The sequence below is a fragment of the Octodon degus genome, unplaced genomic scaffold (genome assembly GCF_000260255.1).
Source record: "Octodon degus isolate 3935 unplaced genomic scaffold, OctDeg1.0 scaffold00207, whole genome shotgun sequence".
Taxonomy (NCBI): Eukaryota; Metazoa; Chordata; class Mammalia; order Rodentia; family Octodontidae; genus Octodon; species Octodon degus.
The window spans coordinates 1,027,931-1,041,855 of record NW_004524783.1 but is presented as its reverse complement, the minus strand read 5'-3'; the positions used below and the strand labels follow the sequence as shown (position 1 = coordinate 1,041,855).

The 13,925-nt window shown below is 50.3% G+C and overlaps 1 protein-coding gene across 1 annotated transcript in view; it reads right to left on the bottom strand.

The window, feature by feature from the left end:
* Positions 1 to 13,925, bottom strand: part of Myo10 (myosin X) — a 237,948-nt gene that overhangs the window by 82,344 nt on the left and 141,679 nt on the right. The window contains exons 13-19 of the mRNA XM_023704945.1: positions 13,162 to 13,262; positions 12,992 to 13,058; positions 12,365 to 12,457; positions 11,902 to 11,970; positions 11,637 to 11,719; positions 7,853 to 7,961; positions 5,071 to 5,151 (exon numbers count right to left, since the gene is read on the bottom strand). Of these exons, the coding sequence (XP_023560713.1) occupies positions 5,071 to 5,151; positions 7,853 to 7,961; positions 11,637 to 11,719; positions 11,902 to 11,970; positions 12,365 to 12,457; positions 12,992 to 13,058; positions 13,162 to 13,262 (603 nt within the window). The remainder of the gene's footprint in view (positions 1 to 5,070; positions 5,152 to 7,852; positions 7,962 to 11,636; positions 11,720 to 11,901; positions 11,971 to 12,364; positions 12,458 to 12,991; positions 13,059 to 13,161; positions 13,263 to 13,925) is intronic.

Sequence of the window (13,925 nt, the reverse complement as noted above, 5' to 3'; positions counted from 1 at the left end):
GCTGGCATGTGGCGCTGGGGATCGAAACGCGGTCTCTGTGCTTTGCTTAGCTTGTTCTAAGTAGGTGCCCTAGACCACCGAGCCATCTCACCAGCCCCCGTCAATTAATTGTCTGAGAGATAAAGATGTTTTTCTGTTGCTGTTGTCGTTGTTTTGGCGGAACCAGGGATTGAACTCAGGCCCTTGTGTTTGCCAGGGAAGCACTTATTCCACTGAGCCATCTCCCCGGCCCGCTTGAGAGACTTTTCTGACTAGAATTTATTTGCTAAAATGCGAGGCAGGCAAAGGGATCACAGGCTGCAGAGGCCCCTGGGGATTCTGATGCGCTGAGCAGAGCAGGTTTCCTGGGATGGACACTCAGTGAGGGGCCAGCTACTGCCTGCCTAGGCAAGTCACGCGGAGAAAAGCTCAGTGGTCACACTGCCAACCCCGTCCCCTGGTGGAGAGGTCTCCACTCTGTGAACTCCAGGAAGGCTAAGGTCGGTGGAGGACCCGTCTCCACAGTACTCAGACTCCTGTCAAGAAGCAAGGCTTGACTCCTTCTGTCACTCGGCGACAGGAGGTCTTCCCAGCGAGGCCACGACATGCCTTTGACTAGACGCCCAATGTTAGCGGAGGCGGTTTATAAAAAGGCCCCATGATGCTAAGAGTTGGATGGATGTGTGTTCCAGCAGTTCGGGTAAGAGCCTCTTTCTTCCTACAAGCTTTTCAACACACACACACACACACACACACACACACACACACACACCCCAAACTAAAACTCAAGGGGCCGGGGAGATGGCTCAGTGGAATAAGCGCTTCCCTGGCAAGCGTAAGGGCTCAGGAGGCTGAGGCAGAAGAACTGCTGTGAGTGTGAGGCCAGCCTGCACTACATAGTGAGTACCCAATTAAACAAAACCCCTTTGGGGCTGGGGAGGTGGCTCAGTAGAATAAGCGCTTGCCTGGCAAGCGCAAAGATCTGAGTTCAATCCCCGGTTCCGGAAAAAAAAAAACTCACTTTTTGTCTTGCTTGTTGTTTTTGAGACAGGGTCTCACTCTGTACCCAGGCTGGCCTTGGACTTGAGGCAGTCATCCTGCCCTGCCTCCCAAGTGCTGGGACAGCAGGCAGGAGCCTCGATGCCTGCCCAGTGAGGATTCTTTTTTTTTTTTTGTTCGGAACTGGGGATTGAACTCAGGCCCTTGCACTTGTCAGGGAAGCGCTTATTCTATTGAGCCATCTCCCCGGCTCCCAGTGAGGATTCTTAAAATAAATCCCAGAAACACTCAGCAGGGAAAATCCCATGTTTCCAGGAGAGCTGGCACTTGGAATAGCAAATTCTGAATAGGGCCAGCCAAAAAGCTCAGCAGATTAAAGCACCTGCAAGCAGGAGCAGAGGCTGCGTGTTCAATCCCTGGGCCCACTATGCTGGCCCCGCCCCCAGGGCGACTGAGACTGGGCTGGGCCTTGTGGTGTGCGCCTGTAAGGCCAGCATTTAGGAGGCTGTAAACAGGAGAATCACTACAAGTTTGATCTAGTAGTGAGACCCTGAACACCCTGTAGACCCGTCCCTAAAATACAGAAAAAAAGAAAACAACAAAAAAACCCACAAGACACTTCAGGGCCCTGACAAGGGGCACCTGGTGGGGCGGGAGGACATGGGTGCCAGTGCAGAATGGAAACACAGCTGGACCAGCAGCCACTTTGCAGAGTGTAAAAGTGTGCCCAAGCTGCCGGGCACAATCAGATCTCAGCTTGCAAAAAGAAACACCACAAAGGGGGGATTTCTTCAATATTCCAGCTGCGGAAGTGTTTCCCTGCAGGTCCAGTTTCAAAAGCTTTTAAGGCTTGAAGGAAAAACAAACTCCGTGCCATCCAAGAATCACAGAAGACACCGAAGGCTGAGTTTTTCAGGCTGTAGTTTTTGTTTTCCCATTAGCGAGGGCAGGGTGTGCCCTCCTCTCGGATTCTAAGAAGGTGACAGCTCTGGGAGTGCTGGGTCACGCTCCACGGTTTTGCTGTGAGATGCGCTCTGGCCCCCAGAGTTTGACTGAGGGAACAGCTCACACTTTTGCAGGGTGAGATGAGGTACTCAGGCCTCCTTGTGGAAGGAGAAAGACACAAGCAAGAAACTGTGCAGCCACTTGCACATGCCGAAAACCCCAAGCCCAAGGACAAAGTCACGGAAATGCTGCCCAGCAGGCTGCGACGCGCAGCAAGCGAGGGTACGCCAGCTCCCAGGAGATGCTCTTGCGGTAACTTCGGCATTTTGTCCAAAACGCCTATGCATCCTCTGGAAGCTGCACATTGTAACCAATTTTTGAACAGTGGAAGATACGTCTTTTTAAGCCACCTGAACAGTGGCCATCAAATCATTATAGATCTTGTCTCTAAAACCAGTCCTGGCTGCTGTATATTATACAAGTGCCAACCTTTTTCTTTTTCCTCTGGTACTAGGACTCAAACCTAGGGATGCTCTACCATCAAACTGCAGCCCCAGGTGCTTTTATGTTTTGAGACAGGGTCTCCTTAAGTTGCTCAGGTGAGACAATCCTCCTGCTTCAGCCTCCCTAATACTCTACTAAAGCGATGCCCACTTGGGCCTCTGAAGGAAAGGATTCGATATGGTGGGTCTTATAAATACACATGGGGGGGCGGGGAGATGGCTTAGCAGAATAAGCGCTTCCTTGGCAAACACGAGGGCCAGAGTTCAATCCCCAGTTGGGGGGGGGGAACAACAACCACCATATGGGGAGCCAGGGAGATGGCTCAGTAGAATAAGCGCTTGCCTGACAAGTGCAAGGGCGTGAGTTCAATCCTAGTCCTGACAAAATAAATAAATAAAAAAAAATCTAAAAGTATGGTTTGGAGATACATCCATTTACCTAAAACGTCTCAAGCTCCTTCTGCACTATGGTAGCGTGGTCGGCCCCCCACATTCTCTTCAGCTGACGGGCATTTGGGCTGTTTCCAAGGTTTCAGTTATCAACTGTGTTGCTCTAAGCCTGCATGTGTACACGTCCAGGGGCGCCTCCAATCTGGGGTGTGAGGCTTCAGACACACACACGGAGCACAGGGAACAGGAAGTAGGAAGAACACGGGAGAACAGGAAGGGGCATGAGGGGTGGGGAAGGAAGGGAAAACAGGGAAAAAACATGGAAACAGCTTTTGTAAAAGAGGAGAAAAAAGGTCTGATGGGAGGAGAGGGGAACGGAAAGAAAAATGAGGCTACATATGCACAGCTACAAATGCCCGAGGTGGATCTGATCCCTACGGACGGCAAACACGCACTGACTAAGAAAGGTAAGATCCAGCACCAGCACAGCCGCCAGGCTGTCACTCAGGCCCACAGGCCCGTCAGTTTCCCCTCTCCTTTCCTATGGAGGAGGTGTCTCGACCACTCTTGTCCTTTCGGTGAGGGGTTAGTGCGTGGAGGTCCCTGTGTGGCTTGTCCCACATCCGATTCATTCATTAACAATATGGTACGGGGAGGCATTCATTCAGGGCTAGGGGCAGCTGCCACAGTTACCTAAACGTGTGGGTTTTGTTTATTTAGGTTTTCTTTCACTTGCCTTTCATTTTTGTACCGGGGATTGAACTCGGGACCTTGTGATTGCCAGGCAGACACTTATGCATCTGAGCTATATCCCCAGCAACTCTTCTCTTTTATTTATTTATTTATTTATTTATTTATTTATTTATTTGCAGAACAGACCCTTGCGCTTGCTAGGGAAGCGCTTATTCTACTGAGATATCTCTCTGGCCCAACCCTTCTCTTTTAATTTTAAGCTCCACCTGTTTCTAATTGAATTAGGACATGAACAACCACAGAGTGTAGACATTATGACAACCTTTGGGGCATCTTCTAATCAGTTACAATTAGTTAAAGCCTCTTCATCAAGTTTAACAATAAAGCCAAGCAAGTGTAATCCCAGCACTTTGGGAGGTTGAGGCAGGAACATAATAAATCCAAACCCAGTTTGGGCTATTTAGCAAGACCTTGTCACAAAATAAAAATAAAGGGTTAAGAATGTAGCTCAGGGGGCCGGGAGATGGCTCAGTGGAATTAGCGCTTCCCTGGCAAGCGCAAGGACCTGAGTTCAATTGCAGGTTCCGCAAAAAAAAAAAAAGAATGTAGCTCAGTGTGAAGGTCCTGAGTTCAATTGCCAGCATCAAAATAAGCCAACAAATCTCCCAGCAGGACCTTGGCACCTGAGGCAGGAGGAACGCTGCAAGTTCAGGGCCAACTTGGGCTACAGCCCACACCAGCCCGCGCTGCACAGCACAACCCCACCTCAGAAAAAAACGATAAATCAATGACAACCAAAACAACCCTGTCCAATATTCTTCCCAGCTATGCTGCACTTTGGTGTTGGATCCAAAAAATTCATTCCAAATGTTAAACAAAACTATGCCAGTGAAAACTGACAGGTTCTGGGCCTAGTATAAACTGCTAAGTCATGATGGTGGCCGTCCACCATGGCCGAGGGCCTTAAAACAACAGCCTCTCTCCCCAAAGACGGCTTCCTCCTCCTTCCCCACTCCAGCCCTGGATTCAATTTCCTCTCACCTTTCCCCCCACAGGAGAGACCCCAACCAGCTCCTTACATGCCTTACCTGTAACTGAAACTCCCCTCAAACCCCACCCCAGGACTTCTGCTGTGTCCCAGGCCAGAGGATCTGCCCCACCTGCCCTCCATGCTCTGTGTGTCTTTGCAGTTAACAAAGGCTTCTTCTATCTTTCCTATCTTTTTACTGCACAGCCTAAAAACATATCAAAACCAGTTTCTTGGGGGCCGGGGAAATGGCTCAGTGGAATAAACGCTTCCCTGGCAAGTGCAAGGGCCTGAGTTCAATCCCCGGTTCCGCAAAAAAAAAAAAAAAAAAAAAAAGCCGAAACCAGTTTCTTTTTAGGATAGGTTTTCCTAAAGCCTAGTAGCACCATTCAAAAGCAGATTCCCAGGCGCAGAGGACGGCGTGATTTTCCCTTCAATGCCAGGTCACACTAATGTCACACCATCTCCACCACCCATGACAAAGGACTCCAGCAACCAACTCGGAGTGCCCAGCGGGCGCCGCGCGAGGCTCACCTTCTGCGTGTTCGGCTTGATGCACCGGATGAAGAAAGGGTTGGAGGAGCTCAGCGTCGCCATGAGACAATGCAGCGAGTCCTGCGGGGACAGAGCGGTCACTCGCTCACGCTTGGCACTGCCTGGCGCCCACCCGCGGGCGCTCAGAGCTAAGAGCCACAGGCAAAGTGGCACACGTCGGGATGAGCACACAGGCTGGCACTGCCAACGTCATGCTACTAGGAGGCAAGGTGAAAGAAGGGACACCTCCCTGGAATGGCAGCCATCTCATAATGCGCAGCGTTCACTTATGACTTCCTTTGAGATAGTGGCATTTGACAAAAAGCCACTGTCCCAAACTAAAAACAAAACAACCCCAAGATATTTCAGAAATGCTAAGGCAGGTGTGGAGGGGCAGGCCTGGGATCCCTCTGGGAGGCTGAGGCAGGAGTAGTGTAAGCTCAAGCCCCATCTGGGCAATTGAGAAGTGTAGCAAGGCCCTGTGTAAAATAAAAGAGGGCCAAGGACACAGCTCGCTGTGAAGGCTCTGGGCAAATAGGCAGAAAGCGAGAAGTTCAGACAGACTTCACATTGATCCGTCCACGAGTATTTCAGTATCCACTATTAAGGGTGAAATAATATTACGCAACCCCAATATCACAGCACCTTAAAAGTCATACTAGGAATTCCTTATGTTAATTGATTGGTAAGAAGCTGGGGGCAGCGTTGCCTACTTGTAACCCCAGCTACTGGGGAGGCTGAGGCAGGAGGATTACAAAGTTGAGGCTAACCTGGACAATTTAGGGAGACCCTGTGTGGAAGTAAAAAGATAAAAAAGGGCCGAGGAGATAGCTCAGTAGAAAAAGCGCTTGCCAGCAAGGCCCTGAGTTCAAGCCCCGGTACCGTACAGATAAATACATAAAATAAAAAGATGGGTGTCTTGTTTGAAAAGAAAATGAGGGGGTGCTGGGGAGATGGCTCAGTAGGATAAGCGCTTCCCTGGCAAGCGCAAGGGCCTGAGATCAATCCCCGGTTCCACAAAAAAAGAAAATCGGGTAAGTAAGAATCTGTGAGAATCGAGGTGGAGGGTGGAGGAATGCACCCAAGTGTTGGAGTCTTGGTTCCTGTTCAGTGTTTTATGAATTATTACCTTGTCTACCCCTTGCCCACCCCCCCCCTTTTTTTTTTGGCGGAACCGGGGATTGAACTCACAGATCCTTGAGTTTGCCAGTCAAGTGCTTATCCTACTGAGCCATCTCCCCGGCCCCTCACCCTCCTTTTTTTTAAAGAACAAAAATAAACTCATGTAGACTACAAAAATAAATAAAAATAAAATAAAATAAAATAAAATAAAAAGATAAAAAAGCCTGGAATGCAGCTTAGTCATAAAATGCACGGGAGTTTGATTTCTAGGAGAGAGATAGAGACAGAGAGGGAGGGGGGAGGGAGAGAGAGAGAGAATTTAACACAAATTACCATTAAAATGGGCACTGATCTCTTATTTCATATTTAAAATCTGCTTCACTGGAGTTCCTAACTCACCCCCTGGCACTCGGCTCCTGCAGTCCCAGTGCCGCCCACTGTGGCCTTGTGACAGGGCTCCAGGGGGCAGCCCATGCGGTGCCAGCCTGGGCCGCTCCATCAGCCCGAGGGCCCCAGAACCGGCCACCCAGCCATTCCTCCTCTGGCCCGAAGGCCACAGGGCCTTCAGACAGCTGTCTCCACAGGAGGGCACGAGCTCCTCTTTCTTCCTTCCCTTGCTGATGAGAAGGGCCCTCTGTTGCCCAGGCTGGCCTCAGACTCACCGGGCTCTTCCTGCCTCAGTCTCCTGAGTGCTGGGATTACATGTGTACTGCTGCGCTCAGTGCAGCTGATCTTACTTCAACAGGAGTAAAATCCCTAGCCACTGTCCCCAGCTGTGATACTACACCGCAGCCGGGAAGGCCGCCAGCAACTCTACTCCATCCACACGACCATCTAGCTAGCTGCAAGGAAGAGCAACTGGAGACAGCAGAGCAGCCTGGGAGAAGCTCTGTTATTTCAAACAGAATTAAATTAGTTATTCTTTATTTAACCGAAAAAGGTCAGCAAGTTTTCATCTGCCTTGGAAATGTGTAAGTACACGTATGTAGTCCGTACGTGCGTGTGTGCTAAGATCGAACCTAGGCCCTTGTACATGCTAGGCATCGGCTGTACTATTAAGCGACATCACTAAGCCCAAAATGTATATTTATAAAAACACTGTATTTGTTTTTGTTTGTTTAGTGGTTCTGGGGATGGCATCAGACACACCCTACAACCTCAGTACCTCTGCAGCCCCCTCCCCTGCTTCCCCCACTCCTTTAGTTGTTTGAGACAGCATATAACCCAGGGTAGCCTCAAACTTGTGGTGATCCTGCTGCTTCGGCCTCCCAAGTAGCTGGGATCCCAGGTATACATCACTGCATCCAACAATCACTATTTTATTTTATTATTATTATTTTTTAAAATTTTTGGCGGAACCAAGGATTGAACTCAGGCCCTTGCGCTTGCCAGGGAAGCACTTATTCTACTGAGCCGTCTCCCCAGCCCCTAGCAATCACTATTTCAAAAGCATAACATGAAAGAAAACACAAATTTAAATTCTCCTAGACCTTGTGCACACACAACTCCTTTTTCCTTTTGTTAAGACCACTGTGAGGGGCTGGGGAGATGGCTCAGTGGAGTAAGCGCTTCCCTGGCAAGCGCAAGTGCTTGAGTTCAATCCCTGGTTCCGCAAAAAAAACAAAGGCCACGTGGGAGGCTGCGCCGGCCGCAGACCGACCTTGAACTGAGAGCTGACTGTGGGTCGCCGGTGCTTGCTGCCACACTTGAGGGTGTCCTGGCTGCTGCGGCTGCAGACATGCTCGAAGAGGTCATAGATGAAGTCGAACCTGCAGGGACAGCGGGCTGTGAGACCAACCACAGGCACCCCAGACGAATTTGGGCACATTTTTGTTGCAGCAGCTGGGGGTGGGGTGGGGGGTGGAGGTGGGGTCCCGTGAGGACCAGGATTGCATCCAAGACTGCAAAACCACTTCCACCCAAGGGAAGGACAGCGGCCCAGGAAGCTTCCCAAGGGGCCTCCCAGGTAGCCCAAACCCTGGCTCTGTCTTCTGGAGACTCAACTGCCAGCACCCTGCGGGTCCTCTAACCCATGATTGTCAAGTCCCTTTAGTTACGCAGTGATGTGAGCCAGGCCTAGTGGCACATGCCCATCTTCTACCGTTCTGGGGGCTGAGTTAGGAGGATTGCACTTTGGGTCCAGCCTGGGCAACTTCGTGAAATCCTGTCTCAAAATAAAAAATCCAGCCAGGAGTGGTGGCCCAGCCCTATAACCCCAGCACTTGAAAGGCTGAGGCAGGAGGATTGCCATGAGTTTGAGGCTAGCCGGGACTACGAAGTGAGCCTCTCAATCTATTAAAGGTATAAATAAATAAATAAATAAATGGTAGAGGAGGTAGCAGACTTGAGTCCAACCCCAAATTCTATTAAAAATAAACTTATTTATTTATTTATTTTTGGCGGAACCAGGGATTGAACTCAGACCCTTGTGCTTGCCAGGGAAGCGCTTATTCTACTGAGCCACCTCCTCGGCCCCTAAACATTTAAATAAATACTTGTGCAGAACATAAACAGAACCGAGTGTATATGGAGGGTAGGCCAGGTGTGGAGTGTGGGTATGGAGAGTGGGAGTGGAGAGCAGGTGTGGGTATGAAGTGCAGGTGTGGGCGGCATGGAGCGTGGGTATGGGTGTGGGCGCTCAGTGTGGGTGTGGAGTGTATGTGGAGGGTAGGCCAGGTGTGGAGTGTGGGCATGGGTGTGGAGTGTGGGTGGAGAGCAGGTGTGGGTATGAAGTGCAGGTGTGGGCGGCATGGAGCGTGGGTATGGGTGTGGGCGCTCAGTGTGGGTGTGGAGTGTATGTGGAGGGTAGGCCAGGTGTGGAGTGTGGGTATGGGTGTGGGCATGGGTGTGGAGTGTGGGTGGAGAGCAGGTGTGGGTGTGGAGAGGAGCTGTAGGTGTGGGTGTGCAGAGCGGGCAGATCTGCTCTGCTGGGTGCAGGCTCATGGTCCCTGACAGCTGGGTGTGGGAATAGTGCTGGTGGGGCACAGCAGGGCAGGCATTCCAACCCTGGTTCCTCTGCCTCCCACCTGTCCCTTGGTCTTGGCAGCCCTTTTGGAGCCGGGGTAGGGGTGTTTCTGGGTTCCAGTCATGGGCAAACACTCAGAGCCCAGTGAGGCAGTGTTGTAGGCAACTGAGTTAGATAGAAATATTCTAGGCAGTCAGACAGGACCAGGCCTTCATTTTTTTTGGTGGGGGGGATTGAACTCTGGCCCTCGCGCTTGCCAGGGAAGTGCTTATTCCACTGAGCCATCTCCCCGGCCCCAGGGCCAGGCCTTCAAAGAGACAACATAGAAGATAAAATGACTCTGCAACTTCGGAAGAGACAGACACTCCCCGCTGAGGGCCAGACCTCAAGACAAAAGAGTAAACAAATGCAGCCACATACTTCCCTAGGGTTGGCCCCAGGGATTGATATTCTAAAAGAGTATCAATCACCTTGAAAGAGCCCAAATGACTCACTAACCCAACCCCCAACAGGAAGAGACCCTGTCATGTATTCACGCCCGCCTGCTATGCCATTTGATTCTGATTTAATTAATTTTACCTGAGCAATGGTGCTTGTAATCTCATTGGTTGACCATAGTGTTGTCCCACCTCATGCCCACCTAAGGGAGTTCCCATGTTCTCCACCACCTTAGACCCGCCTCACTGCATGTTGTTTTGTTTTGTTTTGCGGAACCAGAGATTGAACTTGAGCCCTTGCACTTGCCAGGGAAGCACTTATTCTGAGCCATCTCCCCAGGCCCTTACCGCATGGTTTTACTCTATAAAAGTCCCTGGAAGAGACAGCTTCCTGGGGACCACCCACTCAGGGCCCCTCTTCTGTCCTTTCAGACAGGAGCTTTCTTTCCTCCAATAAATGTATTCTGCTTATAACCTCCGTTTGTTCCTAAAATTCACTCTTCGATTTTAGAGAACACAAACTCATCCCAGGTACCTTTCAGGCTGGAAGATTACTGTTCCCCTCTGTCATCTGGAGGTCATCCACCGAGATCACTTGTTCCCTGCGTCAGCAGCAGCCAGCAGCCTTCGCCTCCATCACAAAAGTGCCTGATACTGTCCACCAAACCCTGCCCATCTCAATCCTGCCAGTCCCAGGCCTGCACATCTTTAGCTTTGGACAAGTAAGAAACTGCTTCTGTTTAAAACCAATACAGTGCTTGTCTTTAAATGTACCCCTCTTAAGCTAACAACTCCCCACTGCTCAGATAACATGCTCTGATGTTGTTAAAAAATCGTTTAGTGTTTTTTTTATGGGTCTGCCAACTTGTGTACAAATGGAAATAGCTGATAATGTTCCCACAGCGGGCTCCCCACGTAGCAGAAGTGAAGCAACTTTAAAGATCAAAAGCTTCAGATTGGGGGGCCTGGCTCTAGCTCAGTCCTTTAAGTGGCTGCTTCCGCAAAGCTGTCAGCCTCAGGTTGCTGGAGTTCGAACCTCACAACTCTCCCGCTGGCCAAAAGTGCCCTGAAGGCATTCGAGGAACCAAAAAAAAAAAAAAAAAAGCTTCAGATTCTAAGGGCCGCTGCAGACACATCAGCCTGGCTCCGCGTGGCCAATTCACAGCTTCCCAGAGGGTGGGATGTGCGCTGGCATCCCGGTCTCCAGCACACTGCAGCTTCTGACCGTTGTGCAGCTTCCTTCCTCACACGCGGAAGCCCTTGCTACACATCTGTGCATGGTATCAAAACTTGTCAGCCAAGGGCTTTTCCTTCCCTTACACAAATCTTTGTTAAGAATAGGAACCGGGCTGGCGAGATGGCTCAGTGGTCTAAAGCACCTACTTAGAACAAGCTAAACTAAGCAAAGTGCAGGGACCGCGGTTCAATCCCCCAGCACCACATACCAGCCAGCCCCGCCCCCTGGTGGGCTGAGCTGGCCACACACACACTAAAATAAATAAATAAATTTAAAAAAAAAGAATAGGAACCTTCCTGGTTTAATGCACACAACAGCCAAACTCACCTTTAAAAGTTCCTGCCTGCCTTCCTTAACCTTCTGCCCTAGCGGTGTGAACCGTCAACTCACGAACGAAGGGGTAATACGTCTCTGGTTTTGGCTACTTTAATGCTTGTTTAATCTGCTTGACATCCCTTATGCTAACGGGACGTTCCCGTCCCAGAAAATGAAGCCAGGAATAGCACACAGCTCAGCTTGCGGTGAAGGAAGCAGGCTGGAAATGGTTAAGAGTTCAGATTTCTGAGCCAGGCGACCGTGACCACCGGTCGTCCACCCGCGCCACGGAGCACAGCCTCAACCCTCACTCCGTGGCAGCTGCTGCTGCTATCATTAATTTATTGCTCAAGTCATTTCATCGAGGCAACGACGTGTGGAGAGGAAGCTATGAGGGCGAGTGCTTCGGTGCTAGCGACTGCTTTATGCTCAGGAGTGGGGTGCATTTGCACAGACTTCAATGCTTGCTGAAGACAGCAGACCAACGTACCGGCTTTCTCTTAGCAAGTTGAGAAGGTCATCTCGGAAGGTATCTCTGTTCTTCTCCAAAATGCCTCGGACATCATACTGTACCTAATTTTAAAAATAAAAGTGAGAAGCCCGCACGTGCAATCCTAGCACTCGGGAGGCTGAGGCAGGGGGATCCCTGAGAGTTGGCAGGCAGCCTGGGCTACGAAGCGAGCCCCTGTCTCAAAGGCCTATTTTGTCCAAACACTAAGGGGATGAATATCAAGGAGATCACGTGAAGAAGTTACCTCTCCGGCATAGTGTTTCACTCCAAAATTGTTGACTGCAACTCTGGGCTTCACATAAAAGTGGTTATTCTAATAAAAAGAAAATACAAGCGCCTTATTTCCTGCACTCATTCCCTCGGCCTTTAGAGAAAAGCACACACAGTGGACAGCGAAAGCAGCCGCGGGACTTGTCTGTCAGAGCGCAACTGCGGCAGGGCCGCCCTCCTCTGGACGGCGGGCGTGCTCACTCGCTCACCTCTGTGCTCCGAGGATCCAGGCACACCTCTGGCCCCGGTCCCCAGATCTAACCTTATTCAATTTAGATCGAATAAGGGCAGAAGAATCTGGCTTATTTCAGCTTAGGGCTACATGGGGAAGAAAGCTCTGAGAGAAAAGATTAAACACAGGAGGTAGCGCGGGCTAACGGGACCCAGCGTCTTGGGGGACAACAGAGGGCTGCTGGGTGCGGTGGTGAGGGTCGTACCGAGTGCTGGTGGTGCAACTTCTCCAGCAAGGTGCTGTCTGTGGCTTGCGGAAAGTGGCTCTCTTCATTGATGAGGGCCAGGAGGCCAAGTTTCTGGAGAAAGGGGGGAGGAAGGTGAAGGGAGTCCTGTCAAGTCCTTCAGACAACTGAGCGCTCCTCTGCTTTCCATTCCCTAGCCCTCGGCCAGGACGAGGAAAAGCACGGCAGGTTTTGGACAGAAAAAATCAGAATGGTACGCCCTAAGGAAATCCATTAAATTTTCTAGGAGTCTTTTCTAAATCATGAAACTGGCTGTAATGCAGTAGCTAAAACTTGCACAACCGGCCACGGGCTCCCCTCCCCCACGGCTGCAAAGGCTTTGTGAGGAGGTGGGCTAGCAGGGCAGCCAACTCACACTGTGGGCCCTAAATATCAGCCGTTAAGGAGACAACAGGCCCCGAGCCGCCAAGTATTCAAATTCAACTCTGCACATTTACATCTCTGTTTCCAAACGGCCCATTGTGTTCTAAGCATTCACATCTTTGATGTGCAAATTCTCACAAGTTCCCCTGTTCCCATTAACTGACTCAGCCCAGCTGGACACCCCTGGGAGACAGAGCAGAAGGAAGCACCTCGGGTGCCCCTCACCTTCTCGATCAAGTCCAGGCACTCCCCATTGTCTATCCAGTCAATGTCCTCCCACACCAGGCCTTCTCTGCAGAGTGAAAAGGGGCGAGTGAATGAAGACAGACCTTTCTACTACCTTACGCAGCAGCTGAGTTTTTAAAAAGTTAGACTGGAAACCTCTGAGTGCCTACCTGCTGTATTCCAGTTGTTCTAAAGAAAATATATGCTTGTTGAAGTATTCCTGAAGCTTCTCATTTGCATAGTTGATATTGAATTGCTCAAAGCGGTTAACCTGAGGTAGAAAACAGTCAACATGTGTTTTGTGCCTGCAACATGTAAAAGGGAAGAAAGGGCAAACAAAAAGTCTGCAGAGAGAAACACCGATGGTTACTTCAAAAGATTTCATTCAGGGGCTGGTGAGATGGCTCAGTGGTCTAAAGCACCTACTTAGAACAAGCTTAGCAAAGCACAGGGACTGCGGTTCAATCCCCCAGCACCACATGCCAGCCAGCCCCGCCCCCTGGTGGGCTGAGCTGGCCACACACACACACACACACACACACACACACACACAAATAAATAAAAAAATTAAAAAAAAATATTTCATTCATTCATTTGATTTTTTGAGATAGACTCTCCCTGTGTAGTCCAGGCTGGCCTCGAACCTGTAGGTAGCATCCCGTTGCCTCAGCCTCCGGAGTGCTGTGATTACAGGTGCATGTGTGCCCCACACTCAGCTTCAAAAGACTGATTCTACTGTAGGCAGCTGAATTAGACAGAAACATTCTAGGCAGTCAGACAGGGCCAGGCCCTCAAGGAGACAAGATGGAAGACAAGGTGACATTGCAACTTGGAAGAGACAGACGCTCCCATGTGGGCCAGACCTCAAAGACCAAGACAAAAAGAGGAAGCACAGCTACATACTTCCCTAGGGATGGGCATCAGGGATTGATAT